The sequence below is a fragment of the Pholcus phalangioides genome, unplaced genomic scaffold, assembly GCF_987345545.1.
Source record: "Pholcus phalangioides strain wild (caught in Gottingen) unplaced genomic scaffold, Ppha-v1.0 ptg000015l_1, whole genome shotgun sequence".
In the NCBI taxonomy this organism is placed as follows: domain Eukaryota; kingdom Metazoa; phylum Arthropoda; class Arachnida; order Araneae; family Pholcidae; genus Pholcus; species Pholcus phalangioides.
The window spans coordinates 64,928,299-64,953,628 of NW_028301608.1; the positions used below are offsets into that span (position 1 = coordinate 64,928,299).

General features: G+C 37.3%; 1 protein-coding gene across 1 annotated transcript in view; it reads left to right on the top strand.

Moving 5' to 3' along the window:
* LOC149076521 (uncharacterized) overlaps window positions 1-25,330 on the top strand; it is a 435,406-nt gene that overhangs the window by 134,000 nt on the left and 276,076 nt on the right. Inside the window, exon 2 of the mRNA XM_089244096.1 lies at window positions 9,127-9,375. Coding sequence (XP_089100222.1) covers window positions 9,127-9,375 — 249 coding nt within the window. The remainder of the gene's footprint in view (window positions 1-9,126; window positions 9,376-25,330) is intronic.

Here is a 25,330-nt window from a genome sequence, read left to right on the forward strand (position 1 = left end):
AAGTGCTCAAGGACGAGGAGGTAGAAAAAGAGGAAGAAGAACTCCTTTGTCTTGAGGACAGGATAGAAGGAATCAAGGTTCGACTAGATAGACTTCTCTTAGATGTAGTGAGCATAGGCTCAGAAACAGAATCATCTGGGAAGGCTCAAGGCAGGCGAGGGCTACAAATGAAACTCCCTGAGCTGCAGTTAGCCAAATTTGCTGGTTCATTTGAAGAGTGGAACACATTCAAGTGCCACTTTACTGCGGTCATCGGCAACAACGGTGGACTTTCGGATGGACAGAAACTGCTTTACCTACGATCATCGCTAGAAGGAGAGGCAAAACATGTGGAAACGCCAGATGATACCTACTCATAACTGATAAAGGCCTTGGAAATGAGATATGAAAACAAGCGATTCATAGTGAACAGCCACATCAATGCCATTATATGTTTCCAGAGGCTAGAAAGAGAATCCTCGAGGGATCTCAGAAAGCTAGTGGATGAACTTTGCAAACATCTTAGAGCACTGAAGCTCGTCGGATTGGGGACCGACAAGCTCTCAGAGTCGCTTCTGATAAACATCGTGCTTCAAAGGGTTGACAAGGAAACAAGAAAGAGTTACGAAATGTCCTTATCTTCCAATGAAGTGCCTGAGTGGAAGGACTTTCTAGAATTTCTCCAAAAACGTTGCGCTGTGCTAGAGAGCATCGAAAGATCAAACATCGATTCTTCTTCGGTAAGAGTGAAAGCACCAAAATATGCCGGAGGAGTAAAAAATTTGGTGTTGGAGACAAAAGAGCGCGAATCTTGCCTAGTTTGCTCCGGAAAGCATGCAATTTACAAATGCCGGAAATTTCTGAACATGCCAACGGGGGAACGCTTTCATTTAGTGAGAGGGAAAGGTCTATGTTTCAATTGCCTCTCGAATTCACATCGCATAGCCGGTTGTCAAGCAAGAAGTTGTAGCCGGTGTGACAGAAAACATCACACCCTTCTCCATAGGCAAGAAGTAAGCGACAATACGTCAAAAGGGAAAAAAGAAAGTGAAAGAGGACGGGAGGAGAAACAGGACAGCGAAGAGAAAAAGATGACCCCTTCAGCTGAGCTCGACCCTCCAAGTTCAACATCGGAGTGTTTTGTTTCGGACAGCTGCAAGCAAACGCTATTGTCCACGGTGGTGATAAGCATCATGGATATCAACGGGGAAAGGAGACCCTGCAGAGCACTTCTCGATTCTGCCTCACAATCGAATTTTATTACCATCTCATGTGCAAGATCGCTGGGGCTGAAAGAAGAAAGAACACATATATCTGTGTCCGGGTTGAACGGAGCAACAAACATCATCAGCAGGAAAATACGAGCTACGATTGTTAACGAGGAGAGAATTGCTGAGGAGATAGAGCTGCTTTTAGTTCCGAAGATCACTGGTTTAACTCCAATGAGGCCTGTCAACGTTGCCTCCCTCCGTCTTCCAAACCACATAAAGTATGCGGACGCCAATTTTCATTCTCCTGGAAAGATTGATGTATTGCTCGGAGCGGAGAACTTCTTCCAATGGATAAGGGAGGGAAGAATAAATTTAAATTCCGGGCTGTTACTCCAAGAAACCGTTTTCGGCTGGATCGCCACTGGCAGAGTCCCACAAGATGGGAATAATATTTCTACGTGTCACTTACTGACAGAATCCTTAGAGGAAAACTTGAAAAAATTCTGGGAAATAGAAGAGGTGAATGACCTCTCCCCTTGCCTTAGTCCCGAAGCCATTCAATGCGAAGAAGATTTTTTGCGTAGCTACTCCCGCAACAACGATGGTAGATTCATTGTCAAGATGCCGCTGAAGGTAGACGAAAATGCTCATCTTGGACATTCAAGGAGGACCGCTGAGAGATGTCTCAATTCTCTGTGGAGACGTTTCGAAAAAGATCCAAATCTCAAAAAATTGTATGTGGACTTCATGACGGAGTATAAGGAACTACATCACATGAGTGAGGTTACCGATGAAGGTGAGACAAGCAAGGTGTATTATCTGCCTCATCATGGAGTCTACCGGCCTGAAAAAAGTACAACAAAGCTACGGGTTGTATTCAATGCATCGAGCCCTACATCCACAGGTGTGTCACTGAATGACATAATGCCCAAGGGTCCAGTGGTGCAAGATGATCTATTCTCAATTTTGCTCAGATTCAGATCGCACAAGTATGCATTCACAGCGGACATCGAAAAGATGTACCGGCAAATATTGGTGGACGCAACCCAACGAGACTTGCTGAGAATTCTATGGAAAGATTCTCCTCAAGGTCCCAACAAAATGTTCCAACTGAACACCGTCACATATGGCACGTCCAGTGCCCCTTTCCTAGCAACTAGGACTCTTGTGCAATTAGCGCGGGATGAGGGAATGCGATTTCCTTTGGCAGCAAACTGTTTGCTCAATGATTTCTACGTCGATGATGTCCTAAGTGGTGCATCGAGTCTGGAAATAGCCAAGAAGTTGCAAACGGAGCTGATAGAGCTACTCCAGTGTGCACAAATGAACTTGTGCAAGTGGTGTGTGAATGTGGAAGACTTGATGCCTGCATCACCAACCTACAGTGCCCAGGATTATCCAGTTCCAGACGGAACCGAGTCTACTGTGAAGACCTTGGGACTGTGTTGGAACTCCACTCAGGACTACTTCTCATTCAAGGTAACCCCTAAATCTTCTCTAAATCTTCTCTTCGTTGCGTACACAAAGCGAGCTGTATTATCTGGAATCGCTACGATATTTGATCCTCTTGGCCTTATCGGCCCCGTCGTTGCTAAGGGAAAAATATTCATGCAAAAACTATGGCTACTTAAACTTGATTGGAATGAACATTTGCCTCACCCACATGCCAGAGAGTGGCATAAATACATTTCGGAGTTGCACGAAATAGAGACCTCTCGAATTTCCAGATTCGTTGGCATAAATCCTGAAAATACGGTTGAGTTGCATGGGATCGCAGATGCATCTCAAATCGCTTATGGCGCAGCTGTTTACATCAGATGCATTTCTCGTTCAGGTGACATAACCGTCAGGCTGTTGTGTAGTAAGTCTAGGGTTGCACCCCTGAAATCGCTTACAATACCAAGATTAGAGCTATGCGCAGCACTGCTATTGTCCCAATTGATTCGTAAATCTACAGTAGCATTACGAACGTCCTCCGGAAGAGTTATGTTGTGGTCAGATTCCACTATTGCTTTGGCCTGGATCGGCACTTCCGCACACCAGCTGAAGACCTTCGTTGCGAATCGAGTATCCAGCATACAGGAGCTGACCAAGGAATATCATTGGGGTCATGTCTCTTCGTCTCAAAATCCTGCAGATCTTGTATCTCGAAGCGCCAGCCCTAAAGAATTGCTTGATAATTCACTGTGGTGGAATGGACCCGAATTTTTGATGCAATACATTGATGTTCCTCTCCAAGATTGTGAAGACAGTGTTACAGATGCTTCGTACATGAAGGAACTAAAACCGATTACGAGCACCACACTGACCATTGTCAACAAGGAAAAAGTGTTAGACAGTGACCAATTGGAATTACTTGTGTACATATTGCAAACAATTTATTTACTCTATTGTGTACTTCACATCGTTTGTAAATCATTAGTACATATAGAGTGCAAATCATTAGTATGTATAGAGTGCAAATCATTATGTTAGTATTTTTAGTATGATAATCGTTAGTATTTTTAGTATGATAAGAATTATACAAATACAACGCCACAACAGGCAAATTGCCCAACGAGGTGGCTGACTTAAGAACATCATGGATCCCCGAGCCCCTACCTACTACTGCTACACCACACATGCACCCCCACCCCTGCGGAACCCCCCAACGAATCGGTACATGCGGGAATGTGCGTGTACGTATAGTGCAACCTGACGTAAAGTTTGTTTCTGTGTAATGCTTGTTATGTGTAGTGCTGTCATCTGCCCCCAGTTTTACTAACTATGAGTGAAGTGTTATGGTTGAATGATTTACCGTTGTAGGACTGTTGCTCTCTGTGGCGAGACTTTTTAACGGGGAGATCGGCTCGCATTTGCGCCTTGAAGTTGGGAACCACAGAAAACCAACTTCAGCCGACCACCACTGTGGGGTTCGAACCCGGATCCTCGCATCACGAGTCCGGCACTATAACCACTCGACCACCACAGCGGCATATTTTAGTATGATAATCGTTAGTATTTTTAGTATGATAATCGTTAGTAGTTTTAGTATGATAAATCATTAGTATTTTTAGTATGATAAATCATTAGTTTGTTTAGTAGGATAAATCGTTAGTATGTTGTACAGTTCAAGTGTAGAGTAATGTGATACGTAATTTGAATGTGTTGAAATATAAATATTTCAAGGCCGGGCGGTATGTTAAAGCCCGTGCGTATCCATGTATTTGTGATTCGCCGTAGGGAGGCGCTTTGGGAGAGAGTGGGGGGATCGACCTCTCCGGGGAGGGTCGGTCTTTTCTTCTCTCTCTTACAGCGCGCTCCTCAATAAGTTTAAGTTTGGGTTCTCTACTTGTTGGAATGTTCTCTACTCCGTTCGCCCATCTTAATGATTGTTTCTAAGCTGTTTTTAAGCAATTAAATTAGTTATTATTGTTACTCCATAGTGTTGCGAACTTATGTGCCTCGATTCTCTGTCTCTGGTGAGAACTAGTTAGCTACTGAAAACAAACATACAGTCCACGAAAATACATTGATACGCACGGGCTTTAACAATCTCATTTTTTTAATTTTTAAACGCACTTTGTGTAAATATCTTTTTATATTGTACTACTTATTTGATTTTCATATTTTTTTGGTTTTAATTGTGTATTCTCATTTTTGCCTTTTGACTTCCGAAGCTAGTTTATCGCAAAAATGTCGGAGGAACTGATGGTAATTTTATGCCTATTAGGCTTACCATCATTAGAAACATTTTTGCAGCTTGGAGCAATGTGGGAGGTTCCCCCTTGAGAACGACCTCCTCGTTGATCCATATTTTTCCAATTTTTCAATTCCTTCTAATTTTTTTCCCTTTTCATAATATATAATTTATATGTATATTGCTCATATATATATTCATGTTGCTCACCGAATAAGGTGCTAAGCGAGATGCCACGGGTGCTCCCTAATTGTATATATTTCCCCACACAATACTTCTATTTTGGATATTTTCATTAAATCCACCAGAGCGAGTGAACTCAACCCAATAAAACTGATCTGTTGGTAGATAATAACATTAAAATCAAGTCAACCTGTATATTTTATCCATTATTAACTATTTTAGCTAATTAAAAAAAAATCCACTTTGATTAATTTATTGCTGTGCTTATGTATTGCTTCAATCAAAAATATGCTAATAGCACCACTTTACACCCGTTTTTGTAACAATTAAGAATTCACTCATTATGTTTTCATGGGGGTGAAACATAGAGGGCTTATTAGCGACTGTGTGTTTTGCATTTGCTGCCATCCATCAAATCCAAGGTGAAAATTTGATAATGAATGGATGAAATTATTATCATTATTTATCTATTTATTTATTTACTTTTTTATTTATTTATTATTTTTTGTCTTTTTTTTTGCGCTTTGGCACATTGTCAATAGTAGTTTTTAGGAGGGGGAAATCAAATATACAGTTAAAAATTAGAAAATCACAGAAAACTGATTTTTAACTGGCCACCAACATACGGAGCTTACACACCACAAAGCGGCTTATGTGCTGATCATGTATATCATCTAACAAGGCTCTTAGATATGTGAAAGTTATATGTGAAGACCGTCGTGTTCATTCCAAACGTCGATCTCAAAAAAGAAAAATAATGATACCTCATCATAATTTTGAAATAATTGAAAACAAAGTTATCGATGAAATTGATACAAAATTCGATGCATTAAAAAATAATAGGGTAATTAAATTTTATAACAAAGGGAAGACAAGAAGGCATAAGAGATCATATTTCATCATGTTATTCTCACCAAAAAATAATTTTTAAAAAAACCGGCCGAAATCTAAAAACTCATACGTAATGAGAGATTCTGGAGAAATAATTAGAATACTTCTCACACGTTATAAATCATTTAGAGTTGAGAAAATAATTACCTGTAGAAAGTTTTATACAGTGGTACTTCTTGCGCGTCTCTTTGTGCGGCGAACTATTCATCAAGGAGCGAATTGTCCATTCCAGTTTTCTCCGCATTCCTGCCATTTATTTTCCAAAAAATTTGTTGTTGTTTTTTTAATTTTATGCTTCTGTCTCCTCCTCCTCAGGATATTCTTTTGTGTGTGTATCATTCCTTCTGGATTTTTAAGGCTATTAATTTGAAGGCAATGACTCCCTTAAGAGGAGACAGAGGAGAATACGGCGTCTGTTTTAGTTTCGCTAAATGGTTCAAGAAGACGGTTTATTAGCCTCTCGCTGAGAGAGAAACACAACGTCTTACAGAAAATTCCACGTTGTAACTAATCTTTTATTCTTTTACTTTATTTTTTTTTCTTATTTTATCTCTCGTGTTTCCCCATGTCGTGTTTTTTTCTCTTCTCTCTTGATAACACGATGAATTACCGTTAGTTTTATTGTTTTACGTTAAATGAAAGGTTTTTTTTCCTATTAGTTCCTTGCGTTTTGATTGATCGTGTTTTCGAATAAACTAATATTAGTTCTCGAGAATATTCATGATAATTTTATTCTTAATTTTTGCACTTCTTTAACCAATTGTGAATCGTTTCGGTAAATGTCAAATGTGAATTTATGAGTACTTATTTTCGTAGTACTCATTTTGTCAAATTATATACTTTGAGGCAATTTTTAAACATAATTTTTCCATTTGGTATGTTTGAGTTTTGGTGTTACACATCATGTTTTGTTTTTCAAAACATATACACAATAGAGATGGGTTTCAATTGGATCATTGGATTATGATTTATTTAAAATTGGCAGACAGAAAATTTGCATTAGAGAATTACTGTAATTCTTTACAAATATACATTTTACTCTCAATTATCCGACAACTCAGTTATCATGCATATTTGCTACTACATCGATGTGGAAAATCAAGGGATAACTCACAAAATGTGATATCCACTCAAAAAATTATTTAATGAAAAAAGAATCAATTACAGATATTTTTTTGTGAATGTATAATAATTTACTTAATTTTTGCCAATAGTATAGTTATTTACAGCAAACCTCGTTACAACGAGCTCCAAATGACCGAAAGTTTTGTTCACTATATATCCGATACAATAAGAGAGCATTGTATGGTATGAGACCAAAAAATTTCATTTGTTGTATACGGAGACCATTATAAACCCGATTCATTATAGAATCAGACAGATTTGACAGCATTTTTTTTATAGTACAGTGAAACACATCTACAGTGAACCGGGCTTACAACGAAACGTCAGATTCTGTATAACGGGAATAAGTCGTGGTGGCATCTTACAGGAAAGTATTTTGCTGGATATATGATTTTGCGATCTATATTTTCGGGATAACATTTCGATGCCCTAATCTTCCGGTATCTCCTTGGGATGGGAAGTGAGGTGTGTCCGGTCCTTCTCGATGTTTGATTATGTATATATTTTCGATCTCTTGGGGGATAGTTATAGCGGGATTACAACTATGTTTATAGAAGTAACTGAATTAAATGCAGATAACAAACATTAATCTTTAGACTAGAATGCAGCTATATAGTAGTTTAATGTAGTAAGTTTAACGCTTGCAATAGAAAAATGTCACTGACACCTCTCAGTTATACGACGATATCCAAAATACCTCTGGTTTGTGGTGTCGAACAATCGAGAGTCCACTGTGTGCATGTGTATAGAAATGCATAGTAACGCTTACACTGCTTTAAAAAACAGTTATCGTCAAAAAGAAGTTTTCATTTATTTATTTGAGCACTCATTTCTTAAGGTCTTTTCCCCCGATAAGAGGTATGAATTATAGGTATGAATTCAGGTATGAATTGTATATGAGATATACAATTCATACTTATATTTACCGCCTGCTCTTAACCAGATCATGGCCCGCCGCTCATTCTCAATGAAGAGATTTTAGCAGGTTGCCGAAGAAGACATGGGACATGCTGGGAAATGTGCGTGTATGTCTTGTGAATCTGGTTTCTTTTTGCGTGGCTGTTTGTTTTAGTTTTTGCGTGGGTCGGCTGAAGTTGGGTTTCTGTGGTTTGCAACTTCGAAAAGCAAATGCCAGCCGAGATCTCCCCTTTGAAAAGTCTCACTACAGAGAGCAACAGGTTCAGAACGATACAACTAAGAAATCATTACAATTTATTCATAGTTAGAAAAATTGATGGCAGATGGCAGCACTAAACATAACAAGTATTACACAGAAAAAATTCATGTTAGATTCACAGCACGTACATCCCGGCATGTACCAATTCGTTAGAAATTCCGTAGAGGAATGTGTACGAGGTGCAAGTGTAGTTAAGTAATAGTAGTCTATTTTTTTGTTACACTTGTTACAATGCTGTCATCTGCCATCAGTTTTTCAAACAATGAGTGAAGTGTAATGATTGAACAATTCTATCGTTGTAGGCCTGTTGCTGTCTGTGGCGAGACATTTTTAACGGGGAGATTGGCTCTCATTCGTTTTTCAAAGTTGGAAACCACAGAGAACATTAATTTATATTTACTATATTACATCATTTTTAGGTTAAAAAAATGCATCGATTCATGAAGTAAAAATTATTAAATAGATTATAAGTTACCTTTAGGTGATTCTTCTGAATATACGGGTTCTCCTCTTTAATATTACTGACGAGTAGTCATGTACGTAAGTCATGGAAGTAAAATAGTTTCACTGTCGGAGACGTTGCAATAATTGAGAGGGACATTATGAAATTTTCAAAGATAATGCTGCATAAGGAATAATAAAAACTCTAATGACTGAAAATTACTTGAAGAATACTGTTGAAACAAATGACACGGATACAGAAGATGTCTTGAAAGTGAAAAACGGATGCATGTGAATGAATACTTTATTGGATAATTTCGTGATGATAATAATAATTGAAACTTTTTCTCTAACATAATTTTCTAATACTTTCGTTCTATTTACTGTACTTTAATATATTCAAAATTCATTTCCATATTTATTTATTTTTTTGTGTGTAGAGAGAAGTGTTCGGAAAGAACACGTCTTCGCAACCAGCCGAGAACAAATCCAATTCTGGATGCCGTCCAAAATCTGAAAAATTCGAACTTGTCGATAAACAGGATGTCGACTTACATAACGGCGATGTTTACGACGAGAAATCCGATTTCGAAATGGAAAGCGAAGCCATAATATTCAGGAGCGAAGCCGATTTCGACTTTGACGTCGGGAATCGACAAAGAAACGAACGAGCGCTGCCCACCAGCAACGTAAGTCCTCTTCTTTCTTTGAACATATTTGCCCATAATTATTAAACTGTATCACGCAGTATTCTAATTTCTGTTCATTCACGTGTAAAAGTGGCCGCTGACTATGGTCACCAAACACCGGAGGCAACAAAACAAAATAATTCTTACTGGGCCGACAGTCTGGACCCTGTCAGCCGACCCTACTTGTGTGCAATTCTTTAGGTGACTTGAGTCACTCTTAGTGTGATAATTCGTGAATCCATCGTGATCATTAGCACCCAGGTTCAGGTAGGGCTAAAAGGAAAGCTGCAACAAAGAAATATTAAGGGACTCAAAAACAATGAATGGCCGACAGACAGGCAGATTAAATTTAGAAAAAATTTGAATGTTTAATTCATTATAACTTAAGTTGTTGTTGACAAATCAAAGATCCTTTTTAACACTTAGAATTAGGTATAGTCTGTCATTCACATATCAAAATATAAATCTGAAACATTAGGTGCACCTTTAGAAAATTTTTAGAATGTATGATCATTTAAAATTTCACATTTTTTTTTCCTTTTTTTTTTATACTGTTGGGCCCCCCCCCCCCCCACCAAAAAAAAAAACCCCCCAATCAAAGGTTTAGAACTTATCTAGTTGCCGCTGAATTCATGAGGCTGGCGTTGACTCCGAAGTGGCCTAGGTGTTCATACTCGCCATAAGTAAAGCTTAGTCCATATTTGCAGAGGTGAAGAGTTATGTTGAGAGAAAGTCAGAATGTTAACACGGGTGTGCAGGAAGATGATAAACACGCGGCGAAGTGGTACTGGCACACGTACGAGACAAAAGGGAAAGTACCGATGTAGTCCATTTCTTTATTGAAGTGAAGTTTCGATCTTGTCTTTCCTTTTTTTTTTATGAGAAGAGCTTAAGGCGCACTTAGGAGAATCACTTATTCCATCGCATGTTGAGCCGGCATGAACATCTTCGGACCCCCCCGGAGCAACCACAAGAAAAACTTTTAGTACGTCTTATCAGATAGAAATCACCTCTCCCAGTCCCTAAAACTCAGTATCTTTCAGTATTCTCTCTTGCTAGCACATGGCTCGGGACCTGTGATTGGCTGAAAGTAGCGGATCACGCGCTCTCTCCCCCAGTATCTGCTGCACATTATCACTTGTCCGGTTTAGGAGCGTCAGCTTGATGATGACACATTCTTCCAACGTTTGAAATTTCATGATTGTGCATGTCGAGAATTCAGCACATACCGGGTGCTCAACGGCGTGTGTGTGGTACTAATCAGTACTTTAATATATTCAATTTCACGAATATTTTTTATATTTAATTTCAACAGATATTATTGATGTTTCAATTCTTAAACAATATATTACAATTTTAGTTTAACACACAAAAAAATCTTCAAATATATACGTTTCAATTTTTATGACCTGTGGTGAGCCGCCCCGTGGTACTGCACACTTGGGGTGATGGTATTGATAATAACTAGTCACTGTAAGAAGCGATAAACGTTTCCAGGGATTGGGAGCCATAACAATGATGATCATGCCAATGCATTTACACGCTTATATTAGAACACCAGCAACCCCCCTCCCCCCCCCCCGCATCATTTTCCACCAATGCTAATCACCGAATCAAAATCATTCCACATGAATATAATCAAAGGATAAACTATTCTTGCATAATCTGACCGTACAGAAAAATGGTGAGTGGGCATCAAGAGAAGAGAGGGACCCTCACATAAAGAGATCTGAGTGAAATTTTCGAAAACTTCATATGTGAAAAGAACATCAGAAACATCACTTCTCCCCGAGACAGACGGCTTTTTCTCAGCCCAATATATCAAGGAAACACATATTTTCTGGATTCTATACCGATATAAGATACTACTAATGCCTCTACTTCAACACGTCGCGCCACAATGTGTGAAATAAGGAAGGCAGAGTCGTGTCTCTAGTGGCGTAGACAGTAGCATGCTTGGTGCCCGAGTGGCATGGTGGTAAGATGCTCGTCTACCATCGTGAAGGTTGCTGTCTGGGTCCCGGGTTCGAACCCAAGGGAGGATACAGCTAAGATATTTTCCCTAGTGAACTCGAGGCGACCACCGATAGACAGCGCGTTCACTTCCGGCCAGAGTTGGTGTTTGGAGAAGTAGTAGCATGGCTTGTCTGATATGCAAGAGGGCCTGGGTCCGAACCCTGGTGGAGACCATACGACTTTTCTTTCCGAATAAAAAACTCAGCATAAAATCCGAAAATTATGTTTCTTTGGCTGAGAAAGAGTTTTCTTGGCTTTCCTATGGGCCGAGGAAAATGCCGTTTATACATATATCTGTTTAGAGCGGGCTGCTATTTAGCAGTTCTATTTACGTTAAAATTACTCCTTGTACTAAATCTGAAGCTTATCCCTAGATAATTCTGAAATTATTTTTTCATTAAATTTACATTTTCATTAATTATAAAATCATTTCCTTCAGGAATTCTGAAGCTAATGAGTGTTTTCATTAATTGTAAATTTTCATCAATTATGAAATTGCTTTTTTTCTGTAATTCTAAAATTACTGTATTTCTTTCATTAATGTTTTTTTTCATAATTTCTGTGAATTCTTTAATCATGTATGCCTATTTTATGACTAATTTTGCCTCTTGAAATACTATATGAAATCATAAGTCTTAAAAAGTGTTTCGGCTCCGGCTTCCCTGAATTTGTTACGACGGCACTTTTAATGTATCAAATGCGCAGAATCACTATTGAATATAGAAAATATCTCACACTTCTAAATACAGCAGCACAGATTTCAGTGGTTGGGGCAGTCGTATGGCAAAAAGCTCTGAGGGGCATATTTGGGCCGCGGGCCATGGGTTGAAGACCACCCCTGATGTAGGGGACTACGTGTTGCAACGTTTCTTTAAATTTTCATTTCTTCGAATAATTTTTTGTGAGAATGTCGAAATAAAATTCATTTTTCTATTTGAAGATGAAACTCCTCATCATGGAAGAATAATCATAGCCATGATATTGATGCCCTAAAAAAAATGTCAATTTTAATTTTTTTTCTAAAAACGCATTGAGAGTGTTTTAATAAATTTGTTCCCCTCTGGGCAAATGAGGCGCATATACGAATTTTCACAGAAAAACGAAAGTAACATTCCCAAGTTATTCTCTCCGCATGTGGTGCTGCCATCTTTGAGAAATATTGTGAACATCTTTCCTTCATCCGAATTCAGCTAATATACAGGTGGCCGATGTTTTTCCAAGCCATGCCACAGTGATATTCGGTGCGAGTACCACTCACCCACTGACCATACATCCCGTTTTAGAGGACGCGAGAATTCTCTCGCAAAAATGTCACGCTTTTGAGTTTATTTTATTTTATATTTTTCATTTTGATTCATAAATTCGATTATCGCAATCATGTATGAATGAAAAACGGTGAAAGTTTATCTTACCTACATCATGTTGAGCACAGTAACCTGAACCTGAGGACTAAGGGTACTTCCCCTCCCCCTTCCCCAAGAATTCATGAATGCACAATGTAATTGAATTATACCAGTGATATGGGGGCAAACTATTTTAGGAACGGGCCGAAAAACAAAAAGAAACCTTTTTTTTGGGCAGGGCACTGATTCATTATTGGAATTTTTGCGCTTAGAAATGAAGTGGCGGGATTTGTTGTACACTCTGAAGACTACCAGGGCCACATTGCGAATGAGAGGAAACTGAAAAATAAGTATATTTTAACAACTTTATGCATATTTATTGATTTATTGCATATGCGTTCCATTCTTTTGCATATGCAGATGATTTAAATCATTTTTTATTTCAATTCTCAGCACTATATTTTCAATATGGAAACAAAAGATCACCCCCCCCCCCCCAAATGAATTTTTTAAAACACTGATATTAATTTTGTTTTATTTTTTTATTTGACAATAACACGACAATCACCATCTGATACAAAAACAGAAAATACTAGTAAAAAAGAAAAAGCATAAACAAAAAACACATATAAATGCATCGATTAAGAACCCCAGGGGACCAAGGTGTCCTTCCAGTAGGTCTACAAAAATAATTTATTGTCTGTTGGCACATGGCAACCGTCATTCATTTTCCAATTTATGTTATTTTTTTAAAATAATCTTTTATCTTTTTTATTTTAATGTAAAGTAGCACAACGATTTATTTAATATCAAGTTATGTGTACCTCCACTTTCCATTTTATTTGGGTAATCGGTATTGCATACTGTTACTGTTATCCATCATTTGTCAAGCATTTTGTTACTGTTATAAATTATCTGTATCTTCATTGCATGATTTCTTCATAGTTTACATCTTTTTCAAATGAGTAAATATTGAAATTTGAGCTCATATTTGTACGGTTCATTGTATGAAAAAGATTTAGTATTTCAGTTTCAATGTAACAGAAACTCTTTTTAAATAATGTTTTATTGACTCCTGGCACTTGATAAATATTTCTATATCGAGCAGATGTTCTATTGTTTTTCATGGTTAGCCTTATATTATTTACTGTTATGAATTTATATATACTGTTATTTTTAACTATCCTGCGGGCGTGATTGGATCCTCTAAGCGGCCCGCATCTGTCTCACTGGACGTAGTTTGTCCATCGCTAACAAGAAAGTATGTCCTATTCATTAAGAGAGCCTTTGAACGGTTTCCAACATATCTGAAAACTTGGGAAATTAACAAAAAGTTGTTTATCCATAATCCGGAATCACCTAGGTCTCGAGGAGTCTGGATTTGAGAGGTCCTACTGTACTATGCAATGTGTTCACACTGTATAGAACTGTATCACACTTTTTTTTCAGCGATATCAAAACTAAAGTCGTAGAACCCCTTTATTACTCGACGTTATCAAATCTACGATTGTACAATACGTACCGAAGAAATATGTATTGAAACAGAAAAATAACTGATGTCCAACCGAATAAATCATATATTTTTATTCCCTCTTATACATGAGTCATTCAATTGTAAACGATTTATGTTTTTAAAATTTTGTTTTCAAAATTAGCGTCAACATTATTCAGGTTCTATCGGTGTTGCAAATATTTATTTATTTATTTATTAATAAACTCACACAACAGGCATATGCCCAGTTACCCAGGAGTGAGAAAAGAACATTATCAGCACGTTGCAAATACAGAAAGCAAAAAACAACAACAAATATTGCGAAAATACAATTAGAAGAGATTTATCAATGTCAAATTGGGGAAAAACAATTGTATTTTCATTTCGCTCAAAATTTGTATTTTGCTTTTCCGAGTTTGATTACAAACATCGATCTTCTTACAAGAGATAAAAACAAAATATACGGCAGTGACATCCACTGCCATACTAAATAATAGCCGTCATCTTTAATCAGCGTTCGTTTACAAAGCCGCCTAAAAAATATTGAAGAAAAACTAGAATTTCAACGGACGGAAAATAATATTGAATATAAATGGAAAGGAATATTCACGTGTATTTTTAGTCAAAACGAAAGTCGAGACAATTATCTTTCAACAGATCGAATACGAACTTTTCAGAGACAGTCTTGTATGACAAGCAAAAATGGAGACGATTCTGTCTTTGGACAACATAAAACCTATCATCAACGCCAGTGGACAATCATTAGCCGAGGACAAGACAAGGCGGCGTAAACATGGATTCAAAAATAGAAAATAAAAATACAAGTAAAAGTAGGATTTTTTCAAGACAAAGATGTCTAGACACTCTTTTCGGGCCGTAGACGACGTTTCGTGGGCATGCGGCGGTCTCCGTAGTCTCCTCCTTTTCCTTTTCAAACGCATACAAGATCTGTCGCGTCGTCCAGCAAACTCTCAAATAAGAGGTCTGTCAAGACGTGAAGAAAAGAAGTAATAGCAAGGGTATTATAATAACAGAACACTAGATAAAGAACTATATATATATTCAGTATAGTAGGTATTATCTTTGAAGTTTATATTTTTTCAGAACACTGATGATTATAGGTTCGGCGTACAGGTTTCTTCCTCGGCCGCCGACAAGCCTGCTAGAACTCCGACTTTCTTCTCTGTCCCGAAACGTTTCAAAAAAAAAATTTTTTTTACGCGGAAAGGTGGAAAATCGAAAACGGTTTTCATGTGAATGAAACCTGCAATTTTAGGGCGTATAAAGACCAGACGCGCGTGCGTGTGTGTGTGACTGTAAATTAGAGGATTCAATTCATGTTTGTGTTTTTCATTCCGTGTTAGAGAAGTGAATTTTTGTTTTCCTTGAAACACGGTTACTTTCAGGGTCAGCGAGCAAGATCATTTCCATTAATGGTGAAACAGGCATATATTTTTCCTTCGTGCAATGAATTCCTTTGAAAATCATAAAACGTGATAAATTGTTTCTTGACAAAGACGCGGAAACGATAATAAAACAATCTTTTCAATCTTCGGTTTATTATTATTATGTAGTAGAAACCAGACATTTAGAGTGAGGTTTTTTTTTTAATTGTACGGTCCATCTTCTTTTTGTTGTATGTATAATTGCGTATTCTATACAGAATATATTTTATATATTTACTTCCCGAAATACTGTTTCAACAATTCTTACTAATGACATTCTTACTTTTACTTCTTCATTCGCTAATGCGCATGATTGATGATGATTGTAAAAGAAAGGACTGCTGATGAATTGAAATCGTAGACATGTTAGCATTTTCTGATTGAATTACAAAAATATAGAAAATTTCTACTATTTGAAGCTTGATCAATCACCTCATATAAAAGTTCATATCTTCAAGAAAAGATTAACACGATGTCTTTTAAATGAATTTCAGACGGCTTTCTACTTCATCTATTTTACCTTGATGTTTTTTTAAAATCATAATTTTGAAGTTCTTTCTTTATAAACGTTGAAAAGAATTTTATACTTGTGTAATTATTTTTAGAATACGAGCATTTCCTTGAACTGAGCAACAAATGAATTGAGCATTTTCACTAGTTTTCATCAATTACCTTATATATATATATAAATGTATGTTTATTCTTTATACAAATCTACAATTTTAGACCGATCGTCGCCAAATTTTGCACATGTATCAAACAAGACCGGGATTAAACCGTATGCTAGTTTAAAAGTTCGTCAGAGCAGGGCAAATGCCCGAAATGGGCAAAAAAAACTTTGGGCAACCCCTTAGTCTTTAAAATCATCGCTGCAATAATTTCTGAGCGCTTTTGTAAAAAAATGTTAAGAATTTTATATTTCATAGTGCTTTTATACGCCGACAGATGGCAGAACAATCATGTCTTTTTCTGCTAGCTAGACCGTAAACATAGTCTACCAAAAGAAAAAATATGTTATGTAATCCTTTTTTTTTAATCAGAATATCTGTTTCATAGAAAGATGTAATTCTTATTAAATGTATGTGAATATTTATTTCATGGAAACGATAATGCATGAGAAAATCATGAAAATTTGAGGAAAATTGAATACTTTTTTTAAAATAATGAAATTACATCGTTCTAATGCTTGTTGGAAATGCGTGCGATATTGAACACAATTCAATGAAGTTATTGGAAAATGAAAGCAATCTTCGAATGTTTAAATAAACTTGTTCCCTTCTCGAACTTATTTGAGTTTTAAACGTCGGACTTTGAATGCTTTGTAGATTTGAAGATGGAAATTTTATCTTCGCATTTTCGATCGCATGAATATTTTTAATATTTACATTATATTTATACATTTTTAATCTACATTTTACGACGAATCGATGTCATTGAAAATAATCAAGGTGAAATCAGTGAAATTTGATAAATCTATCTATATAAAATTGTGTGTGTGTGTGTGTGTGTGTGTGTGTGTGTGTTCTCTATACAAATCTACAGTTTTGGATCGATCGTCACCAAATTTTGCATATATACCAAATGGGACCCGACTTGAACGATAGGCCACTTTAAAATTTCGTCAGAGCAGGGCAAATGCCCCAAATGGCCAAAAAAACTGTCGGGCAACAATGGTTTTCGGGCCTCAACAATCACTTTCCGAACGCTTACTTTGGTTACCGTGGTTCCTTAGCAATGCGTTCCAGTCGTGTTTTATGCCTTTACAATGGTTTGTCACTTCTCTAATCCTGTTACCACATGTATAATAGTTTATGCCTTTATAATGGTTTGTCACTTCTCTAATCCTGTTACCAAATGTATAATAGTTTATGCCTTTATAATGGTTTGCCACTTTTTCAATCCTCCCAGTAATGAGGCGTTTTGAATAGACATCATAATCATCATCATCAGCATCGCTTTGAGGGTCAGGGAAAGGGTGATCCCCATAGAAATCAGTGTTAAAATTGCCGATTTTAGTGTAGAAATGCGAAAATTTGGTGGTGTTTTCTGTCACATCAATAATTTTAAAAATTTTATTGAATTCTCAATTTTTGAAATATTGAGTCCGCTTATAGATATACGAAGCTCAGGAGATTAAATATGAAATAATTAGCCCCGGGCCTACTTTTGAGTTGGATATGCAGGCAATAACATTGATTTCAGCCGTTTATTTATATCTTCTCAAGCATGAAAATTAATGTCTCCGTATTGTCTTTTGATATTCAACTGCATACATTCATAGTTTAGGATGATTTAAAATTAATTATGGGCCCGTAAAAAGTACATCGAAAAAATTCCTCAGCTTTAATTAAGCATTGTTGGAAGCAGAAACAGGCAGAGATGGATAACTTGAAGTTCGTGGGGGGGGATATGCCCCTCAAAAAAAGGAAAAAAAAAATCGTTTCTATGTTTCTTCAAATCTAGATTTGTTTATTTCATGAAGTTATTATATATATAACTATTTTAATATTACATTTGATATACAATGCCTCAAGATAACATCAAGGACGCAATAGCCAACTCCCGGATAACAGGTCAAAATAGCAGACGGGAAAAACACCCAAGATTATGTCGACAAGAGCAAATTCAATGCTCTTCAATGACACCATCTCCAATGGGCAATCTCAAAATACTACAAATAAATGTAGATCGAACTAGAGCGGCAATAAACTTGCTTGTAGATACAGCAATCAAGGATAAGATTGACATAATTGCCTTGCAGGAGCCAGGAATATCAGGGAAGCCACTGCGCGGATTTCCGAAAAGATGGAAAAGATGGATGTCCAGAAATGGGAAAGCGGCAATCCTGGTGCTCAATCCAGACATTAACCCTATGACATATCATACGAGCAACAACATCACATCGATTAGAATCTCACAGCCTCAACATGATCTAATATTAGCTAGTGCGTACTCTTCACCAAAAGATTGTGTTGAGAATGTTCTTAAAGAAATGGACCAACTATTGAAACTGTCCACACAAGCGAACTTATTGTTGTGCGGCGACCTCAATAGTCATCACCCGCTCTGGGGAGACCATAGAACAGATACTAGAGGAAATAAGCTCATTGATTATTCTAATAGGAACAATTTATATTTTCTCAACCATAGTAATTCTCCTCCCACCTTCGAGACGGATTATGGGAAAGGATGGCCGGATGTGACTATTACGAACTCGCATGCAACACTACTGAATACATCTTGGAAAGTGGACGAGAAAGTGACTCTCAGCGGACATAAATACATTTATATACAAACGAATGTGACTATTTTCCAAAAGCCACAGAGACGATATAAAATAACAGCGAGGAAGCTAAAGGTTTTCATCTTGAAAACAAAAAGCGTAATTGAAACAATACAATACAATTTGAGGAAATGGCAAGACAACAAAACCCTCCAACAAATATGCCAGGAACTAATGACCTATATTACTAACATGTGTGAGCAGACATTTCCAAAAGTGAAACCTTCACCAATTCAAAACCTCGCATGGTGGAATGATGAACTAACGTTAGAAAGGAAACGTCTGCGAGCACTAAAGAGGAGGTGTGAAAGAGAAAATGACACAGACACTCAAATAAGGTTAAAGCAATTATATCGAAAAGAAATTGCATTATACAAAAAGAAAATCAACAGGGCAAAAAAAGAAGGCTGGATGAGATTTTGTGAAAAAGCGACGGAGCCTTTTGGGAAAGCATACAAGACCGTCACAAATACAAGCTCATTTCTTCCCCAAACATTCCTCGTAAATCCTGATCATCCAACAACATCTTTGCAAGCTGCCCAAAACATTTTAGAAGAAATTTTCCCCAAAAATAATGGGGAAAATGAAAATACTGTAATGCAGTCAAGAAATAAGCAGAATACTGATACCAGAAACGATCCACCTTTCTCAATTCAAGAAATTAATAGAATAATTGATAAACTAAATGTGAAAAAAGCTCCCGGTCCTGATGGAATAACAAACGCATTGATTAAAAGTATACATGCTTTCCACAAGTTCTTTTTCCTGACTCTCTTCAATAAATGCCTCAGCTTCAATATTTTCCCTACAGCATTCAAGAAAGGGCAACTGATACTTTTTCTAAAACCAGGAAAAGATCCGAACAATATCAATTCATACCGTCCAATAATTCTTCTAAACACAATCGGCAAAATTCTCGAAAAATTGCTGACACAAAGAATCAACTACTACATCGAGAAAACGAAGTGGATCAGCGATAAACAACATGGATTCAGAAAAGGGTTCTCGACGGAGACAGCACTATCAAAGATTCATGACAGCATACAAACATTTAAGAGCCAAAAACAAGATGTTGCCCTAATATCAATAGATATTAAGGGAGCTTTCAATAACATTTCACATAAAACAATAGTAAAGCAACTTCTCAACATCTCAATGCCGGACAATGTGAGAAGAACAATGATTGATGCAATCAGAGAAAGACAGATATCCCTTCTTACGGATGAAGGTGAGGCCACTATAATTCAAACAAAAGGGTGCCCTCAAGGTTCCTGTAGTGGGCCTATGATGTGGAACCTTGTCATAAATGATTTACTTACGAAAAACTGGCCAGAAAATATAAAGATTCAAGTGTATGCGGATGATATTGCTATGGTAATTGGTGATTCAACAATCCGCAAGGTCACCGAGCACGCAAAAACAGCAATGGTATTATTGGATACATGGCTCACAAAAAATAATTTAGAGATCGAATTCTCCAAATCCAATTACTTATGGATTTCTCACAAAAAGGGAAGACCAACCATTAGACTGCGAAACAATCCAATAAGACACAATATGAACATCAAATATTTAGGAATAATGTTTGATAGAAACCTGACATGGTTCAAACATGTGAATTATCTGATCACGAAAACACAGAAATGTTTACAAAATTTTAAAAGAATGGCTGGTCCTGCATGGGGCATTAATACGAAAATTAGAAATACGCTTTATAAAGTGGTCGCCATCCGCATTATAGCATATGGTGTTATCGCATGGTTCGGTGATCCCAAACAACAACTAAGAACAAAAGTAGACTCTCTTCAAAGAAAATTTCTGCTATTCATCACTGGAGCCTATTCCACAACACCAAACAGTGCGTTACAAGTATTAACTAACAATCCTCCTCTACATATACTTTTGGAAAACGAAGTACAGAAAGCAAATTTAAGGCTAAAGCGCGAGATTAATATAAACAATGTAACATATCTTCCTACAGATGTAGAGCATAAACATCCACCATGGAGGTATCACCCGGTGAAAGATATTTTGCCAACACAGGTCTTGACCATAGATGTAGAAGAATCAACAAATCGAATTATTTTCACAGACGGTTCAAAGACCGTGGATGGCGTAGGGGCCGCCTACATCAGTATATACATGGGTGAAGTAACAGACAAATGGAACTGCCGATTGCTAAATAACAACACTGTATTTCAAGCAGAGTTATACGCAATCTGGATGGCGGTCAGTTATGCAAAAAATTGTGCAGAAAAATCAACTATAAAGACAGACAGCATGTCATGTATACAGGCAATACGAGACGTAGAATCCCCTTATAGCCTAGTGCATGACATTAGAAAAACACTGATGGACCACAGGAAGATTGCAATACGATGGGTGAAAGCTCATGTTGGCATTGAGGGGAATGAAATGGCGGATAAATTCGCAAAAGAGGCTACAAAACACCAACATGAAAACCATCTAATGAAATTACCGGCATCCTACATTAAAAATCTGCTCTTGCAAGAAGCGTCAGAGAAATGGCAACACCATTGGCAAATATGCACAACTGGAAGAAAAGTCTTCGACGTAATACCAAAAGTGGGTAAAATGAAAGAAGTCATGCCGAGAGAAATAGTAATGTTCCTCACAGAACACGGTCCATTCGGTGAATACATGCAAAGGTTCAAAATCAGCCGGACCAGTACGTGTAGATGCGGCCATCCGGGAAGCGTGATACACTATGTGACACAGTGTGAGTACACAAAGGGATACCATTTACAGGCGCCACCGAACGGACGAGAGATCTTGTGGAAACGGAAAATTATTTTACAAAGATCTGCAACGAGGAAACTACAACAAGTCTTGGGCTATCTGATAAATTATAAAGAAACTATTTTGATAATAACTGGAAGTAGTGAACAATCCACTAGTGATTCGGAAGTGGAATCTGAAACGGATGCGGGTTCCATATAGAGGGGCGCACTCGGGCTCCTAAACCATAACATTTGAGTAATACACCCTGTATAATTTATGAATGTTTTTGTATATACAATTTCATAGTATGATGGTGGTTTAGTAAACTTGTATATTAGTAGGAGCTCATTATGGCATTTGTTGTGAATATGTGACGTACATAGTAATGTTTATGTGTATCAACAATTATTATAAAAATGGGAATTTATATTTTGTAATTAGCGTATATTATGTAAATATGTGTGGGTAATTCAAATGTGATCGCTGCCACCCAGCACTGTGAACAGGGGCTGTATTTGATTGTTCCCGCCGCACTTTTTAGTATGATAGTAATTTGTAACCTTGAATATATATTTGTATGAGTTTATGGTGATATTTGTACCCAATACTACCTTCATACAGTAATGTTTTTGTGCATTCCCAATGGTATAAAAAAGGGAAATTTTTGTAAAGTAAATAATATATGCATGTAATTCAAATGTGAATGCCCAGCACTGTCAACGGAGGCTCTGTTTGATTATTCCCGTTGCAGTGCAGGCTCTGTGTGAATTCTGTGGGTGTGTATATTGCATATTCTGCAATAGGTCAGGCAAAACTGCTCAGCACTGTGGACGGAGGCTTTGTTTCTTCGTTTCCCGTCACAGTCGAGGCGCGGTATATATGTAATTTGTATACATTGTGTATTGTGTATTTTGATCATTCTCAAAGCTCTCCCACTTCAACTTGCCAGCTTCTTCCTCTTCTTTCTTGCCCACAAGTCTTTTCCACATTTCTTTCGGAATCCCAGGCTGCGGTCTCCGGCCCTTATGTGCCACTGGGCGCACGTGCAATTTTTCTCCCTAGTCATTGGATTCAGTCACCCATTTTTGTCAAATGGCTCGTATGTTGCATTGGTTGATGGCTGTCTTCCTGGGGAGAACGACGCGAGTAATTCGAAACTTGCGAGCACGGGGCAAGGGAAGCCACCACTATAAATCTTTGCTTACTTTTCCGACACAACTCTGCCTCTTTTGAGGGAACGGAAGTAAGGTGCTTTGCATCAGTCCGGGGTTGTGAGCGGTTCTATCTATCTATCTATTTCATGAAGTCGCCATATTGGTTAACTTAGATACGGTTTGCTGTCCCTCAAAAAAAGAGGGAGATATCACGTGATCCAAAAAGCCTCATTAAAGAAAACCCGGGCAGCGCCGGGTATTATAGCTGGTATATATATAAAATTGATTTTCTGTCTGTGTGTATGCCTGTGTGTGTGTATGTTCTCTATACAAATCTACAATTTCAGATCGATCGTCACCAAATTTTGCATATATACCAAATGGGACCCGACGTAAACGATAGGCTACTTTAAAATTTCGTCAAAGCAGGGCAAATGCCCCAAATAGGCAAAACACTGTCGGCCAACAATGGTTTTTGAGCCTCAACAATAACATTCCGAACGTTTACTTTGGTTACCGTGGTTCCCTAACAATGCGTTTCAGACGTGTATATGCCTTTACAACGGTTTGCCACTTCTTTAACCCTGTTAGTATATGTATATGTATAATAGTTTATGCCTTTATAATGGTTTGCCACATTTTCAATTCTCTCAGTAATGAGGTTTTTGTAATAGACGTCATAAGCATCATCAGCATCTGTTTGAGGGTCAGGAAAAGGGTTATTCTCATAGAAATCAGTGTTAAAATTGTCAGTTTTACTGTAGATATGCTGAAATTTGGTGGGGTTTTCTGTCATATCAATAATTTTAAAAATTGTATTGAATTCTCGATTTTTAAATATAGAGTTCGCTTAAAGATACGAAGCTCAGAAAACTAAATATCAAGTAATTAGCCGGACCTACTTTTTAGTTGGTCCACCACATGAAATAACATTGATTTCAGCCGTTTATTTATATCTTCTCAAGCATGAAAATTAATGTCTGCTTATTGTCTTTTAATATTCAACTGCATAAACTCATGTAGTTTAGGATGTTTCAAAATTAATTATGGGGCCCATGAAGTACATCGAAGAAATTCCACAGCTTTAACTAAGCATTTTTGGAAGCTGAAATAGGCAAATTGGGATAACTTGGAGTTCAAAAAGGGGGGGGAGGGGAATCGAAATACTTAGCGCCCCCTTAAAAAAGAAAATATATATATATATATATATTTATTTATTTCTACGTTTTTTTTAATCTAGATTTTATCACAAAAAATGAGTAACTTTGCCTGGTTTTAATTTATACAATTTTTTAATTTTCACCTTTTATCATCGACAAGGTCCTCAGAAAAATGACCCAGACATGCACCACGAACCTGCTCCCAGCTGACTCAAAACAGTTTTCTAATACCGTTGTTCTTCCATTCGTTTCTTCAAGTTTCATGATCTCTTCTATCTTCAAGAAATTTGACTTCCATACAATATTCCAGCCAACAAATATACTCACCTTTTCCCATCTGAAAGATCCTATCTCACCCTCCAAAGAATCTGGATCTACTTCATCCCATGCAAGAATTGTGAAAATGGATATATTGGCCAAACTAGAAGAAATCTAAATATTCGAGTACTCGAACACCGAAAGCATGTTGAGAAGGGACGGACGGATAGTTCGGCTATTGCCCAACACTGTTGGCAACATTCACATTATTTTGATTTTGATAAAGCGTTTGTTTTTAAAAAAGCAACACACAATTCTGAATTGAATTTTCTCGAGGGATACTTCATCAGAACATGCCAGAATTTCCTCGTTAATGATGGAAGAAACACACCACCTATTTCGTCAGCTTGGACAGGCTTTATTAACCTCAGTCGTGACAAAACTTTCAACACTTTACAACAGATGGCTCCCCAATTCGCATCCAAAGGCCACTCGGACGCAGCAAATACAAAGGCGAACTCTTCGGACGACCAGACGTAAACATCACTCTTCCACGACTCATTCGTGTGTATTCTGACCACAAGGTCCTGATGACGGCTCTCCATGGAAGAGCCGAAACGCGCCGACCATTCGACCAATTGAATTTATTTGTCTTAAAAACGTGGCAATTTTTGTATAAATCTAGATTTGTTTCTTTCATGAGTCGCGCTGGAACTCGCCATATTAGTTAATTTAGACACGGTTTGCATGTCCCTCAAAGAAAGAGGGAGATATCGCATGATCCAAAAAGCCTCATGGAAGAAAACCCGGGCAACTCCGGGTATTATAGCTAGTGGATAATAAAACTGTATTTATTACAGCATCCACTTCACCATTTTTTTTTTATCAGTATAAATTATCGAAATTAAAGGAATTACAGTTTGCTTCTTGTCTATAATCATCACTTTATTTCTGGTATGTACATGTAACATGTTAGTAAAGCACGTATAAATAATCTAACTAAAGTAAAAAATAACCCTGAGAAACTATATAGTTAAATAGCTTTGTTTTATCCTTTCGATA